Source organism: Dasypus novemcinctus, chromosome 6, assembly GCF_030445035.2.
Source record: "Dasypus novemcinctus isolate mDasNov1 chromosome 6, mDasNov1.1.hap2, whole genome shotgun sequence".
Lineage (NCBI taxonomy): Eukaryota > Metazoa > Chordata > Mammalia > Cingulata > Dasypodidae > Dasypus > Dasypus novemcinctus.
The window spans coordinates 124,705,508-124,722,417 of record NC_080678.1 but is presented as its reverse complement, the minus strand read 5'-3'; the positions used below and the strand labels follow the sequence as shown (position 1 = coordinate 124,722,417).

General features: G+C 54.2%; 1 protein-coding gene across 3 annotated transcripts in view; it reads right to left on the bottom strand.

Annotated features, from left to right (window-relative positions):
- Positions 1-16,910, bottom strand: part of SH2D4B (SH2 domain containing 4B) — a 95,784-nt gene that overhangs the window by 9,133 nt on the left and 69,741 nt on the right. For all 3 annotated transcript variants that reach the window (XR_009186284.2, XM_058299385.2, XM_023589894.3), the window contains 2 exons: positions 15,506-15,713; positions 10,954-11,078 (listed from right to left, as the gene is read on the bottom strand). Coding sequence is in view for 2 of the 3 variants with exons in the window: in XM_058299385.2 (XP_058155368.1) it covers positions 10,954-11,078; positions 15,506-15,713 (333 nt within the window). In the remaining variant the exon portion in view is untranslated. The remainder of the gene's footprint in view (positions 1-10,953; positions 11,079-15,505; positions 15,714-16,910) is intronic.

Sequence of the window (16,910 nt, the reverse complement as noted above, 5' to 3'; positions counted from 1 at the left end):
ACAGAGGCAAAACAGTTTCTGGAGCATATTAGGGCCTCTAAATACTTGTTGAATAAATCATTAATTGCTTAGCATTGCAGTTCCACAACCAGCAGTCGTGGGGCTTACACTAGCCAAACACCTGCTGAGTTTCATGAACACCATATCGCTGAATCCTCATGATAACTGTCTGGGGCAGGTGGAAAATTAGGCTGAGAGATTGCGTTAATTGTGCAAGGCCTCACAGCTGGAAAGGATAGAGTGGAGGGCAAGGCGCTCCCTTTAGGGCCAGCCCGAGGCACGAGGCCTGCATTCCAGTCCGCTGCTCTCAGCCCGTTCTTCCAGCACCTCCCATGCACGCCCAGGGCTTGCCATGGTCACATCGGGAGCCATGGAGACCAAGCACCAAGCTGCAGGGCCTCGGGCACTGACCACAAAAGCAGCCTCTGTCAGGGTGGGCTGGGGCCGCAAGAGTCTGTAAACAAAAGTTGTGCTGACTCCAGGACGGGGTCTTTCCAAAGTGGGGAGCCCATGGTACCCGCTCCTGAAAGCAGGCACTGAGGCCAGACAATGCAGGCTTCCACTCATGGATCTTCGACGATAAAACGGGCCCACGAGTATCGTTCAAAGTTGTCGGCCCTATCGAATGAAGCAATGCCACCAGTGGGCACATACCCAGCCCGGCGTGGCCGATGCCACATACGGCAAGGGTCAGCAATAGATGTGAGCAAGGCTGGAACCAGGACACTACGGCAGGAGCCCAGGAACCCTCTGGGACGGGTGCCTGAGGCTGCCAACTCTGGGGAAGAGCCCCCTTCTGCGTGGCTACCCACACCGGGTGAGGGTGGGGGGGCAGCAGGCAAAGAAGGGAAGATGGACCCCCGAACCAGCAGCCAGGTAAGCTTCCACTCTCCCAAACCTGCACTCAATTCTTTTCTCCCAGGAGCTTTCACGACACCAGAGTTTCAAAGAGAGGAGGAGTTTGTACAAACAAAGGAGGTCAATCACCTTAGATGGCCCAGAAATGCCTCCCAGATATGCAGAAATTCTCAAATTTTATAGGACCAGGGTGCTAATGAGTAGTTGGAGAGGAGCTGGCACAGGTTCCTTCATTAATAAACTTTAAGGAGCTGATCAGGATGGGCGTGGGCACCGCCCCAGGGGGAATCACCAGGTTAGACATCCTGGAAGACCAAGGCACCTGGGGGATGGGGATTCCGAGAACTACAAGGTTACTCATAGGGACGTCAGACGTGAAGGCGACAATTACCTTTCAGTAGGAATGCTCACATACAAAGGATAGACCAGATCATTAAAGCAGGTTGTAGGTGAAAAGGCCATACACAGAGGCTAAGGCCAGTCTAGCCAGTTTCCTCCAAAGCATCTATATCCTGTTTTAGTAATCACAATTATCCATTCTCTCTTAATCTTTGGTTACAAGGAGGGGCCAGCAGCCCCCAGCCCACCCTGCTCCTGCCCTGAGTACTGGCCCTGGTGGCTTCTTCCCAAAAGACACCTCAACATCTCGACACCTCGTCCTGGGTGCCCGAGAGGCCCTCAGAGGCCCCATGACCTCAGGTTCCCTGCCAGGTGCTTCCTCCGCGCTCGCTGCCCCCGAGGCAAAGCACCTGGGGACGCTCAGGAGCAGCGTGGCTGACGGCCGTGAACGCCCAGGTTCCCAGTCCTCAGAGCCCACCCAGGACTCGGGCTCGGCCCTCCTCCACCTCCCAACCCTGTCCTGAAATCCTCAGCTCAGGACAGAACCTGAGTAACCAAACGAGCTTTTTATTTCTTTGTTAGGGCTCCTTCCTGAAGAGAAAGAAATGATGTTTCCCCTTTCATAGGGCTCGATTTATTGGCAGTGCCTATTTCTTAAGAAGCTTTCCCCAGCTCCGCCTGGGCGCCGACAGCTCCGCCCCCACCGCCTGGTTCTTTCCCGCTTGGCTTGGTGATTCTTTCCTACCACCACCCAAGGAGGGGGCTGGAGTCACCAAGCTCTTCATTCTCAGCCCCTCGCGGTGTCCTAACGCCAGAGACCATGATGCACCAGTTCACAGGCCTTCATTTCTCAAACCTCCGAGGGCCGTGCCGCAGCCACTGCCAGGACAAGGGTCGCCGGCTCAGTCCCGCGCCCCTGGCGTCCTCACGCCCAGGGGGCTGCCCCGGGCTGCCCGGCCAGGCTCTGCGCCCTGGGCCGTCTCTCCAGCTCAGAGCCGCGGCCACGGGGGCACGGCCAGGGACACCTGCTGGCGGTTCTGCCCGCCGGGCCCTCTCCTGCTGACAAGGGCACCTAACCTTGGGAGCCTGGTTTGGATGGGGTTGAAGCCTCGCGGCCCCTCGTCCTCCACCCGGTTCCCCGGGGATGAACCACCCCAGAAAGTTGGGGCGGGCGTGTGACACGGGCCTAGCCAATCAGACAGCTCATCCCCTGGCCTCACTGGTTCAGGAGGGATCATGTGACCAGGCCACGAGCTGGGGCTGAGTAAGGCAAAGGTTTGCCCTCTTTTCTTGGCCGGAATTGCACCCAAGGGAACGTCTGATGCCCTACTTGAGCATGAAAGCAGCATACAGAGAAGCAGAGCTGGGCGGGAGAGAAGCCGTTGCCGAAACTACAAAGCAAAGCCTGAAGCTGGCGCGACCTCTGGGTTTTCAGTTACATGAGCTAATAAATTCTCTTTATTACGTCAGTTGAATTTTTCTATTACATGCAAAGGAATGTAAGTCCCCCGAGAGCAGGGAAGTTGTCTGTTTTGTTCACCACCATATGCTCTGGCCTAGCACACATCAAAAGCTAGTGTTGGTTAACCAACTAGTTAATTACTGAAGGCCTCACAGAGGAGCCTTCTAACATGCCTGCCCAGATAACTCAGTGACCCCCAACTCTGACGGCGGCCTGTTTACTCAGTTTATTACATGAGGACTTGCAGGCCTCGTGGGGACCGGTCTCCTCAGGAACTCGACCAGAGGATGGTGCCAGCCAGGCATGGCTGCCTTCCAGAAGCCACCGTGGACTGCCAAGGACCCGACCCCGGGGCAGCGGGCCCCGGGGAAGCCTTGGCCTTCAGCACCTCGATTTCCTCACGATGAAGAGGATGAGGTGGTGGGTTTGAATCCCAACTCTACCACTAACAGCGACGTAACACCTCTGTGCCTCAGTTTCCCACCTGTGGAGTCCAGCTGATTGTAGCAAGCCCTTGACTTTGGCTTGGCCACATGATTTGCTTTTGCCAAAGAGCTGTCAGCACCGGAGGCTCCAGCAGAGAAACGAGCCGTGCCCATGTCCAGCTCACCCCTGCTCTCACTGTCCATTGCGCCAGGAAGCTGCTGCCCATCAGCACAGCCCAGATCAGACACGCAGGGAGGACGTAAGCTCAGCGGACTGTTAGCGAGAAATACAGAGCTGTCAAGCCACAGAAAGCTGGAAACGCAGTGCCTGTGGCTAAGTGAAAGAAGGCAGCCTGGAAAGTCTGCACACTGTATGATTTCAACTACATAGCACTGTGGAAAAAGCAAAACGAAGAGACAGTAAAAAGACCAGTGGTTTCCATGGGTGCATGCTGGAGAGGGGGGATGGTAAGTGGCGCCCAGAGCGTTTTTAGGGCAGTGAAGCTGTTCTGTGGGACGCTGTAATGACAGGTGCGTGGCACTGTGCATAAAGCCTCCATCCCGTGTGTGAAATGGGAAAGATGAAGCCGGGCCCCAGCGTGTGTGTGGTACTGCAGGAGCAAACGAACATGATTTGCCTGCGCAGGCCGTGTCCGTCCTGTCCAGGAAACCTTTCTAGGCTGCCATGTGCACCCCTGGAGCCTGCTGAGAAGGGAGCGTTAATCATCGGGCCCAAATGCAGTATCGTCATTTAAAATGAAACCGTAACCCAGCAATCTGGCCTCCGAACCGATGAAGAACTGAATTCACTAAACAGGAGATACTTGTGATAGGAGCTTTAGTAACTAAGCATAAACACTGCACCAACCTTGGAAAGGCATCTCAACTCCTGCAGTGCCTGCTTTATTCTCCGGCAACCATCAAAACCATCAGACAAGCAGAGAAGAACTCACAAAGGGAAGAGGGAAGAAGAGCCATCTCATGGATCTCGCCGCCACCAGACTGGACGGCCCACCCTGTCGCAGTCTTGGCTGGGTGGCACCTGGCTTCTGTGCATGCCTTGTGATGTCCTCGCGGACAGCTGAGCACTGGACGGCTCATACGATGATCCACAGTCAGCTCTTGTGAGCTTCCCCAAAAGGCGCTTGGCCTCGAGGCCCCCGTGGGCTGGGATGGTGGTGGTCCGTGTCCGCAGCCTTCTCTCCTCCTCAGACCCGCTTTCAGGAACGCATGAGGCCCTGGCTCTGGAATGCACTGCGGCCCTGGGTGCCGGGGCTGGACGAACTTGGGCCTGGGTGGGTGGGAAGCTAGCCAAGACTGTGGGGCCTGGACACAGGAAGTTCAAGGCAGCTTCCTGGAGTTAAAGGGGTCTGACCTGTGATAGAAATCGCCTGGAGTTGGGGAGGCAGGAGGACGGATCTATCAAAATTATATTAAGTCAATTACATCAGCAGAAATTATGGTTTAGTTTACTGTCAGTGCATGTTGTTTTTTCCAATCAGGTAAAAAATATGCTGAGATTGCGCCCTCTCCCCAACAGCAGGCGCGTTCAGCCCTTCCCTGGCCCTGTGGCGGGAGCCCTTGTGTGAAAGGTTTGAGGATGTTGGTCAAGCCCCCAAGCTGAGGGGCAGCCTTGACCCCATACGGCTGAGGTCCTCACAGGTGAAGGAGACTAGACTCAGGACAGAGGCCAGGGGGGCGGCCGGAAGCTGGAAGAGAAGACGACGCCACCTTACCATGGGATGGAAAAGACAAAGGACCCCAGAGGCAGCCTGGCAGCCTCCCAGCCTCAGAGGCTGGCGGGCAGTAGGCTCCCGTTCTGTCGAGCTAAACCTGCTGAGTGGTATTTGTCTTAGCAGCTTAGAAAACTAGTGCATGTCCTCTAAGGTACCCCACCCTGCCCCACACGTGCAGGTCAGAAGACAGAGCCATGCCATCTTCCCAGCAAAACGCCCAGCCTAAAAGGATCAGGTAGACAGCAAGAACTACAAGAAAAGACCGTTAAAACCTCAGGAACACCTTCACAATATGCTTTCCAGAAGCAAAAATAATGTGTCCCTTCTTTGTAGCCCCTCTCTGAGCCTGTGCCTTGCCAGCGTACTCCCTAGAAAAGGAAAGGAAATGCTCCCTGAGTCTTATTTGGAAGAGCTAAGTAGGAAGTGGGTCAAGTGACCTACTTTTTCTTCTTTAGAAATTTTTGCATTTGGGATCAGAGTTGGTGGAAAATTCCCATTCCAAATTCTCTGCTCAGAAGAGGAAAATGAGCAGCCTGCCTTGGCTGCTGGACAGTGCCAGTGTGTCCAGGTTCCAGGCAGGCCGTGTGTTCCGCCTCATAGCTTTCACAAGCGCTTGAAGATGGGTACCTTGCTCATAATGAAAGAAGCTCAGACTTGTATTTATTCTCATGTTTTAAGGCTAAATCAGTGCCCTCCTCCTTTCATACGTGGTAACTTGATGTCATGCTTGGCTTTGCTTCTAAGGGAGAGCAGCGACTTACCTTAGCTGTATGGAAGCTAAGGGTAAAAGCTTCCTACTAAGGGTAGGAGTCAACCGTTGGACACACTGCAAGTCCTGCTATGCACCTTCATGGCTACAATGTTTATTTATTCCATTTAACAAACAAAAACATTTATTGCATTCCAGTCATGTTCTAAACACCTTATAAATATTAATCCGCACAATCCTCATGACACCACGAAGAGGGTATTATCAGGAAGCAGAGGTGGCTCAGGCAATTGGGCTCCTGATCACCACATGGGAGGTCCAGGTTTGGTTCTCGGTGCCTCCTGGAGAAGACGAGCAAGACAGCGAGTTGGTGTGACAGGGAGGCGCAGCGAGCTGACACAACAAGATGATGCAACAGGGAGACAGAAAGAGAAAAGACAATGAGAGACACAACAGAGCAGGGAGCTGAGGTGGCTGGAGCAGTTGAACTCCCGTATGGCAGGTGCCAGGTTCAGTGCCTAGTGCCTCCTAAAGAGAAGACAAGCAGACACAGAGAGCGCACAGCGAATGGACAAGGAGCAGACAGCAAGCACAAGCAATGGGGGGAGGGGGGAATACATAAATTTTTTAAAAAGTGGGTATTATCACCATCTGCATTTTACAGTGGGGTAGCTGAGGCACAGGCAGTTCAGGAACTTGCACAGCATCCCAGGCTGCTGGTGGCAGGGCCGGGGCTCCAGCTCAGGCTGCCAGGCTGCTCTGAACCACATGCTGTCTACCCAGGACAGGTCAGTGGCCATTCAGGGAAGGAGAGAAAAAACTGCTAAGGGTCAGAACATTCTCAGGCCTGCTCCAGCAGACCCACCCCTGGCTGCTCCCATTACTTCCAACTTAACGTGGCTCTCCTGCGGGCTCCACCAGCCACAGCTCCCATGCCTGGCACCCCTCTCTACAGGCTGCAAAGCCTCACAGTACCTCCTGCGCCTCCACTGACCCAGAAAGACACAGCAGAGGCCCCGCTGGCTTACACTCCCCATGCTGCCCTGGAATTCACTCCTGAGAAAAATCCCAAACAGCAAACAAGATTCCCAGAGGTTCCCTCAACCCAGCAGAGGTCAGTGCTCTGCTGTGCTGGTCATGGAAAGAGGAGGGGGAGAGATTTAAAATGCACAAGTTCAGTGGACACATGGTTCCTGGAGCAAGCCAGAAAGGAGTGGGAAAGCTGGCCTAGGCAGGGCTCAGAAGCCCTGCTCAGGCCCCTTCCCTTGCCCACTGCTGGGAGGACGTGGCCGTTCGCCAGGTGCTGTCTTCTGGAGAAGCTAGCCAAGCCCAGCTCAAGGAGTGCCCACGATGTCCCTCATTCGCCTTCCTGACCAGCACACAGAGACCTGCAGGGGCAGCTACCAGCACCCACCTCCCCACCGCTGCCCGGAAGTATGGGCTATTGTTGAGACAACCGTCCCTGGCCACATGGCTGTTTTCTAGAAGCAACTCTCAGGAGGAGAAATGGGTCCAACAGGCCAGTATCCAGACACAGGAGATTATTAATAACTTAACATCAGGCACACGGTGAGGCCCAAAAGTAGATTTTCTTCAAAGATAAGCTCACATACACTAGCTTTTTCAGGGCCTTTTTGCATAATTAGAAGTCTCTCTTAGAACTCTTGGAACATGCACAAGGAGGAACTAATTCGCCACCACTGTTTGTCAAGAACCCTGTGGTCAGGGGGGAAGTGCTCCTGCTCTGAACTCTGCGTCCACCTCCCCAAACTCAGTGTCCTGGGGGGGCGGCTGGTGGGGCTCAGACCCCAGGAGATGACAGCCACCACCAGCCTGGCTCCTCACAGCAGACAAAGGGCCGCGTTGCTCGAGATTCGCAAGCATCCAGTGAGGAGGGGGTGCCTCCTAGTGTCAAGGGCGGAGTTCAAAGGACACCCTCAAGGCCCCAGGGTGGCCAGGCTCCAGAGCTGGGCCACCTCTGCGGAACAGGGCACCCAAACAAGTTTGAAGGAAGGCAAGGAAACAGAAGGGACAAGATTCATTTTCAATCTGCATCTAAAATCCATGGAAATTAACAGGGGATATTTTACCTGGGAAAGAAAAGACTCACACCAGGATTGTGAAAGATTGGCTCAAACTCTTCTTCCCTCCCTGCCTCTACACCCTTTGACATAAGGCTTTGCAGTCCCTCCCACAAAGGTGGCAGAATATATTTCCCCGACCTGACCTGTATGACATCCTGTAGCTAAAGGCATGAGGCAGAAGTGACAGCAGCCAGTTCCAAGACTTTACTTCATGTGCTGCCACTTGCTTTCTGGGACCTCTGCAGTTTCCAAGAGAAGAGCTTTCCTGGCTGGCCGCTGGCCCCACAGCGGGGCGAGAGCTACGGAGCTGCACTGCCCATCAAGCCCCGTCTAGAGCTCCCAGACAACGTGCAGCAGAAGTGCCCTGACAACCCGGTGGCCAGGCTGCCAGGAGCAGTAAGGCTGGGTACAGGGGAGTTGTACATGGGCATTCCCGCACTGTGAAGGAGGTTGGACCACACCCGTGGTTACCGGCCTTTGGGATTTAAGGAATGAGTAACGTCACACAAAAATTCTTTGAAACCAGCATAGGGCTGCTAACGTCTTTTCTACGCAAGGGCAATATATACAAAAATGACTACTGCTTACCATCTCCATCATTTCATAAGACAGGGCATCTTAGTGCTAAAGTGGAAGAAAGGAAACAATCTGAGACAATGGTATGGCCCTTTCCAAGCAAAGATGGTTGGACATGTAAGCCTTTTTCTTTCATCTGTCAGAGATCAGTGAAAATGTTGTCAATAAATGGCCCTATCCATGTATTAGCCTGCTTTATGGAAGACGGACAAGAGAACATGACATCTGTTAACAGAAATTGTGAGACTTTAGGCATGGTTCTGTTCGTTCTGTAATATAAGTTAACAGTTTTTCCACACAGAAGTAAAGCCACATATAAACTTGAGCACTGCCACACCTCCTCCGTGGGTTACAAGTACTACCAAGTAGCAGGGGCCAGAGACATTCGATTGTGTTACAAGGAAAGCAGTGATGCAAATGGGAGCTCTACCAGAGGCTGTAGGGACACAAAACTGGGCAGAATGGAGAGACAGGGAAGGCCTGGGCCAGCTTCAGGGGCACAGGCCACAGTTGCCAGAGCACGGCCATCTCTCTGAGCCCCAAGGAGCCATGCCATCCTTCGTTGGATGTGAGTAGGCCTGGGAGGAGGAGAAGTCATCATGGCTTCTTAGGAGTCATCCATGTCTCACTGGTTGAGAAGAGGGATGGTGGTCACGGGACCATATTATGGTTCAAAGACACCTACTGAGCCACAGGTCCCAAGCTGTCTCTAGCTAAAGAAATGTGAGCAGAAACAGCTGTGCCAATGCCAAGCAGAGGGTTTACGAGCCGGTGCACGGTCATCTCTCTTTTCCCTCTTCCATGAGGCTATCAGAGTTGCAACAGAGCAGGAGGATGAGAGCAAAGTAACATGGGTAAGAAGTAAACTTTGGTTGATGTAAGTCACCAAAACCTTGGACTCATTTGTTACTGTGGCATAACCAAGCCCAACCTGACTGACACAGTGATAATGCCACAGAGTTGGAGGGCTCAACAATGGCGACCGAGGAAGATGGCAAGTTTGTCTTAGATGTGTTTCTACACCTGGCTCGAAGGTAGGTAGGAGGCAGGGCTGGCGGTTGGATACACAGGGCCCTGGCCCCTAGAGTACTTGACCCCTGGGAAGCAGGCTTCCTGATTGTTGCCAGCTTAACCTCACCCATCAGGTCCTAAGTTAGGTCCTCAGCCTCGTGGGATTACCTTCAGGTAGGAGAACAGACAATAGGCAAATAAATTAACAAGAAAAATACAAATCGGGTGAGTGCTCTTAAAGGAATACAGAGGGTGAGCTGAGACAGAGAAATGGGGAAACCTGCGCTAGAAGTGGGGCTCAGGAAGGGCCTCTCCAAGGTGGTGAGAGTGGAGGTGAAAACTGGAAATGTACCAGCAATGCTGAGAGCTGGGAAAGAGCACTTCAGGCAGAGGCAACGGCAAGTGCAGAGGTCCTGCAGTAGAAAAGAGAATGGCTTGTTTAAGGAGCAGAAAAGACGCTAGTGCTGTGGGAGCAAAGCGCGCAAGGCGAGGATTACAGCACAAGGCTGGAGCGGGGCCAGCCCCTCCCAGCATGGAGTCTGGAGGTCCCTACAGGCGTAAAAGGGAGCAAGGAGGGCCTGAGCAGGGGAAGGCAGGGTCTGATTTATATGTAAGAGCTTCTTGGGACACTGTGTTGAGGATGAGCTGTGGAGGGCACTGCGAAGCACTACACCTCCAGGATGCAGCCCCTGCCCACACGTCCTGTCCTGCCAGCTCTCTGGCTCTGGGAGAAGGGATGAAGCTGTGCATGGCCTTGCTGCCTCCTGCATGACTTCATCTCATCACTGCCTCTCCTAGAGCCAGGAGCCACTAGGGCCCTCCTGATGCCCAGCTACCTTCCACCTCTCAAGCCTCCTGTCTCTAGTGCCCACCATGACCCTGGGCTCATCCTCCATGTGGACGGGACTGAGAAGCATGGAGCAGGGTGGGCAGTTCACAGAGCCAGGGAAGAGGCAAGGCAAGTCCAGGCAAATTTCCAGGAGGCTGGCAGAAGGAAAGGGAAGCAGGCTTGGGTGCCAACTGTGGTGGAGTCTCCAGGCATGCCTGCACTCGGTGCTGGTGAGGGAGGGTGGGCTCAGAGAAACGTGACGGTCTGGGCCAGGTTGGCTGGAGGCTGAGAGACCATGTGGAGCAAAGGAGTCGGCTCCACTGAAGCCAGCCTGCAGCAGCTGGCGCGGCTGACCTGCCAGCTGTCTGCAGATGCATGAGCAAGTTCACCCAAGACCACATGAGCCTGACCCAGACCTAAAGACCTGAATAATAAATACATATCTGTTTTAAGTTGTTGAGTTCTGGGGCAATTTGTTATGCAGCAAGAGCTACCTGATACAGAGGGGTTTGATGGCCAATGGCTGCTCTATTTCCCTAAAACAAGTCTCTGCTAAGGCACAAGCCTGTACCTCTGTTCGAGGCCTGTGCATGTTCAGGTCACCGGACTGGGGTCACAAGCCTTGAAATGTACTCTGATGATGACTTAACAGGTCTCTTATGAAAACTTCCTCAGTTTTCTCATCTGTAACATAAAGGGATTCAGTAGATGGCTTGCCAAGAAAGAGCCTCCCAGTTCTCGTGTCCTGAGTTTGGAGAGCTTTGCCCTCTTCTTTCAGTGATTCCACAATCTAATCAGCACGCGTGAACCCAGAGCCTGCTTTGCACAGGGTCTGGAGTTCTTTACGCCCTGCTTATCCAGTTCCTCGGGACCCCCCTCCCCAGCCCCAGGGAGTGGCAACAACGTGCCTGGAAGACGTCCTACCATGGAACCAGGGGGCAACAGACTCCGTGTTCCTCTCGAAGCCAGCTCGGCGAGGCAGCTGCTCCTCCTTAAACCAGCGGACTATGACTTCTCTGGAGATGGGGCGCAGCGGGCGCTCCCAGGCCCTGCCGAGAAGAGAGGGGAGGGCAGGGCAAGGGGGAGAGCCGCGGTGAGATCGACACGTGCCCAGAGGCCTGCCTGTGGAAAGGAGTCAGCGAGGCAGGGACTTGACAGCCCTTGGCAGATTCTAATGTGCCAGCAGTTGTTATTTTTCCCAAAAGAAAACTATTAGCTGCACTGGTGGGAGTGGCAAAGAGGATGGGGTCCTGAGGGAAAGGAGAGGCCCATTTCCCTCTAGAAGGATCAGGGCATAAACATCAATGTTAACAGCAGTAAAAGTACCAACATGTGAGTGTCCTGTCTCCCCCATTCCCACTGCCAAAGGGAGCTCTGGTTTTGTCCCCTCCAAGCTGCCCTCTGCGGGGAAGCCTGCCAGTCTGCTAGCTCTGGGCTTCAGTGGGGCAAAACCCGAGCATGGGACTGAGCAAGAACCTGAGAACCCAGACTTTCCCCGAAATGCCAAGGACAATAAGAACAGGGGCTGAGGGAAGGGAGAGGGACGGAAGGAAAGACTGCACTGGCTCACTGGGCGGGGAATTCCAGCAAGGGGTGGCAGGTTCTGAGTGCCACAAACAGGAGGGCTTGAAGAATTAATTTATCAGGGAAGCAGATTTGGTTCAACTGATAGAGCATCTGCCTACCATATGGGAAGCTCAGGGTTCAAAAGCAGGGACTCCTGACCCGTGTGGTGAGCTGGCCCACATGCAGTGCTGATGCATGCAAGGAGTGACGAGCCATTCAGGGGTGTCCCCTGCGTAGGGGAGTCCCATGTACAAGGAGTGCGCCCCGTAAGGAGAGCCGCCCCACGCGAAAAATGCAGCCTGTCCAGGAGTGGTGCCGCACATGGACAGCTGATGCAGCAAGATGATGCAACAAAAAGAGACAGATTCCTGGTGCCGCTGACAAGAATGCAAGCGCACATAGAAGAACACACAGCTAATGGACACAGCAGACAAGGGGGGGGGGGGAGAAATAAATAAAAAATAAAATAAAAATCCTTTAAAAAAAATAAGTAATTTATCAGTACTCTCGGATGCCTTATGATGTTTTCTCACAAGTGAGCCAGGATTTTAATTGCTTGTGCCTCTGCACATGCTCTTGCCTGAGAACAGCAACCGGGCCCTGTTAAGACCCCTGTTCCCATTTGAACTACACGGAAAGGGCACATGGCAAGGCTTTAGCCAGTGGGGCATCCACGGACTTGATGAACGGCAAGACCACACTGCACATATTATGATGTAAAGACGCAGGGTCGGGGGCAGGCCCACGGCCCACCACCACGGCCTTCTCACTGCCCCCAACCGAGAGACAGGAGCCTGGGTCACCCCACCTTTAACTGTCGTCCACCTGACAGTCACCGGCATTCGGGATGCATCGCTGCTGTCATTTTTAAAACATAATTGTCAGCTGCCCTGCAGTCGACTTGCCCTGCCGCCAGCACTTTGACACTGAGCTCAGCACCTCCTTGCAAGCCCCAGAATGCATCCATTTACACACACACACACAAGCAGTGAGCAAGGTTGATTCTGGGAAAGCTGTAAGGCAGTGTGCTTACACTGGGCAGCTGAAGGGCCGTGCCCAGTCACGTTAGCCCCTCCCTCTGCTGCCTCCCCAGGCTTTCCTTGGCCCCTGCAACCAGGATTTCCCCTTCTCAGGAACCTCAGATGCCTTCCCTCTTCATTAAGCACCATATGCAGCCCTGCCTCAGCTTCTCCCACCACACTTGCATTCCCCAAAAGATAACTGCTTGTGGGGGAAAATTCTCTTAATTTCTAGGACTCACTGCCCTTAGAAGGCAATAGAGGTTATAAATAGCAACAAAGGAAATTCATTCACTCTTGTCCTCCAGGTTCCAAGCAGAGAATCTGACCCCCAGAATAAAAATGCTAGGACGGCATGCTCGAGAGGCCGCCTTGGCCAGCAGCCTCCCCTTGCACCCGAGAGCTCCCCTCCCATCAGCAGTGTACAGCCACCCCTCAGCTCAACAAGACAAGGCGTTTCCTGGCCAGTGCCACCAACCTGGAGCTAAGAGTGTGGCCAGCGCCACCACCGAGGAGCTGACAGCGTGGCCAGCGCCACCACCGAGGAGCTGACAGCATGGCCAGCACTACCACAGAGGAGCTGGTAGCGTGGCCAGTGCCACCAACCTGGAGCTGAGAGCATGGCCAGCGCCACCACCGAGGAGCTGACAGCGAGGCCAGCGCCACCACCGAGGAGCTGACAGCGAGGCCAGCGCCACCACCGAGGAGCTGACAGCGTGGCCAGTGCCACCGAGGAGCTGACAGCAAGGCCAGCGCCATCACCGAGGAGCTGACAGCGAGGCCAGTGGCATCACCGAGGAGCTGACAGAGTGGCCAGCGCCACCACCGAGGAGCTGACAGCGTGGCCAGCGCCACCACCGAGGAGCTGACAGCGAGGCCAGTGGCATCACCGAGGAGCTGACAGAGTGGCCAGCGCCACCGCCGAGGAGCTGACAGCGTGGCCAGCGCCACCACCAAGGAGCTGACAGCGTGGCCAGTGCCACCGAGGAGCTGACAGCAAGGCCAGCGCCATCACCGAGGAGCTGACAGCATGGCCAGTGCCACCACCAAGGAGCTGACAGCGAGGCCAGCACCATCACTGAGGAGCTGTGTGGAAAGGCCGCAGGGGCCTGCCGGGCACTGGCCATAGCAGAGAGCCTGACGTGCAGCCTCTGCCCCTGCCTGATGACCTCTTATCCCGCTCAGAGGCTCACTGTGGAGGCCCACAGCTCCCCTACCCCAACCAGCCTGGGCCAGTCTGTACGCTGGTCCATGCAGCTCCATCATTTGGCCAGAGATACAAATCATAGGTTTCTTTACAAAAGCAAAGAGGTGGAGAAGGTCTTTCTAACCATCCCCCCAAATCCAGGAAACCTAAAAGAAATGTTTGACCTCATAAAAATCAAGAATGCCTGCTTGACAGAAAACTACATCACAAAGATCAGAAGAAAGGTGGCAAATTGAGAAAAAATATTTTCATAATAGATAAAGGAATCCTCCTTCCTAATGTTTAAAGGGTTCTGAGAAATCTATTTGAAAACAAACAAACAAAAATAATGCAGTCACAAAGTGGCAGGAGAAGAAACAGAATAAAGAAATACCAGTGGCCCTTAAACATATACAAAGTGCTTAATCACACTTACAAATAGATAAGCAAACCTAAACTGGCCCTAAGATATTATTCCTTACACCAAACAAAGGTATGATAATGCACTGCTGGCAAGACTGAAGGTTGGTAACTGGGGCCCACTCAGGGAGAGCAGGTTGGCAGTACTTCTCAGTGCTGGGAATGCACACAGCCTGACCCCATGATCCCACTTTGGGGTACTTCTGCAGGTAACAGGTGCAGCTATACAATGAATTTCTACAAGGTAATCCAGTACCACCCCCACTGTGGGTGATTTGCCAAAGATTTATTTTTAAAACACCAAAGTCCTTTAACAGATTTTTGGTTAAATAAATTACAGTCGTTCATGCAGTGGAATACTATGCAGCTGAAATAATAAACAAACAAATAACCTAAGAAACTAACACTTGATACGAAAAGACTGCCAAAATATAGTCAAAGGGGAAAAAAATCAAAATGTGGAACCCTTTGTATGCTATATTTTATGCAAGCAAGAAAAAGAAGGTGAATAAGACTTTTCATCTTTGTAATTGCAAAAAGAAACAGAGTGCACATAAGAAACTAAAAAGAGCAGTGACTTTTGGAGGACAAGGTGGAAGCCAGCCTCTCTCTGGACCTTTCTAAACCTCCCGGTTGGGGAACCGCCTAAATGATGAAGGACGAGAGAGAGGGAAGAAATGGAGACAGGATAGGTCTCCCCAGATTGCAACCCCAAATCCCAGGTAAGCGGAACTCAGCCACCCTGATCACCCGCAGGGGACTGAGGCTTCGGCAGACCTGCTGCGGCAGAAGGTGCCAGAGGCGAGGGAGCCCGTGCCTGCCCCGCCAGGCCGATCAGCAGCGATGGGGAGGTGCCTTGACCGGGCTCTAAGTGGGACCAGCACCTGGTGGAGGGGCTCCTTGCCAAGCCCCTCTGGGGAAGCTGCAGCCAACCTCAGCTAATCCGCAATAAGCCAGCTGCCTGCGGCCACAAGATGCAGCAACATTTAACCTGAGGCCTTAAGTGACGCGTCCTTACCTTGGTGCCAGTGGGCCTTTCCGGGCCTGAAACTGCTTACATGTGCGCACTCGGGGGTGGGGCCAGAGGGGGCACTGCTGTCCTCAGGTTTCCAAAGGAATCCCTGACCTTTGCAAGATCAAGACTCCCAGTATTCCAGGGTTATTAGAAATCTTCTCCTCCTTCTCCCTCCCTTTTCCAGACTGGGAAATTGAAGGAAATGACCGGCAAGTCAGGGGCAGCACCAGGGCTGGAACCCAGCGCCCGCGCACGGAGTCGCGCACCCACCTGGCGAGGGGCCGCGGCGGGCCGGGGCCCCGCAGGAGGTGGTGGAGCCTCGCCTCCTGTGCATGGCTCTGGCCGAGCTCCTGGAACATGGAGCTGAGGCCCGCGACGGTGCCCTTCTGGATGGCGCGGAGCGAGTGGCGCCGGGACTCGTCCCGCGCGCGCCGGGCGCTGCGGCTCCTCTCCTCGTCGGCCGCCTTGGAGCGGCGCCCTGGGGAGGACAGACAATGCCAGCTAAGGCGAGGCGGGACGCAGGCCGGGAGCCCGGGACTCACCCAAGCCCGCCGCCCGCCGGATGGCGCCCCGGAATGGTAGGACCGGCCTGGGGACCCAGTCCCCGGGGGGTAAAACACTCGTGGCAGAGGAGGGCGTCCGGCTGTTCCTGGGACCCCATTCCGGCACGGCCAAGCAGCCCCCGTGCACTTCTTCCCGGGAATGTGCTGCACAGGCGCTGCTCCGGCCCTCGGAGACACCTGTGCAGCATCTCCACGGTCTGCACTTACTGGGGCTCACCAAGCCCTGGACTCAGGAGTAACCTGCCCAGCTGGGCACCTAACAAGGAGCAGCGCCTGGCCCTGAACCCCTGGGGCTCACTGCCACGTGGACCCCACCTCTCCAGCTCCCTTTGCTTTAAAACCAGGGGTATCCAACGCCAGAACCCAAACCAGGACCAGCTGTTGGCACCCCCAGCCCCACTGCCGGGGCCCTCTCGTTTTTTGGTTTCTGGGACAAAGACTGTCCTCCCTGCTGGTGATCAAGCTACCAGCCTTCCTCCTGGCACACCCCTACCCACTCCCCCGTCTGACTGCCTTGAGCCCAATCTTTAAGCTGTGGGACTGCAGGGGAAAAAGGAAGAAGGACAACCTCAGGGATGGACTGCTCTGAAGACCTCATCTGCCCCAGTCCCCACCACCCTCCCACCCTCCCCGCTCCCCAGGTGCTGAGAAGCATCCACCCAGTGTCCTCCCCACCCTTCCAGATTCCAGAGGGCCTAATCACCACAAAGGGAAACATTCCTGGCCAGCAGGTTCTAATGCACCCACAACAGCAACAGTAAACGTCCAGCCTGGCAATAATCTTATTCACCAAGTCTCTGGTCAGTTAGATGGTGCGCAGCTCCACTCCTACAAGAGCACCGTTGAATCGTTAAAGGGCTTTCTGTGTCTCATACATTCAGAGCTTCTCAGAAGCCAGAGCCTGCTCCACTGATGAAATAAACAACTCTGTGCTCCAGTGATACTAAAGGGGACAATTCCCATTTTTTTCTAACTTGGAAATTTTCATTTAGGTGTTTTATCAAAAACTGCTGCTCTGCAGCAGATTAGTAGCCCATACATCTTTTGCATTAAATTGACTGAGTGCAGAATGGCTTTGTTGGATTTGAATGACAGGTTCCAAAGCTTAACTC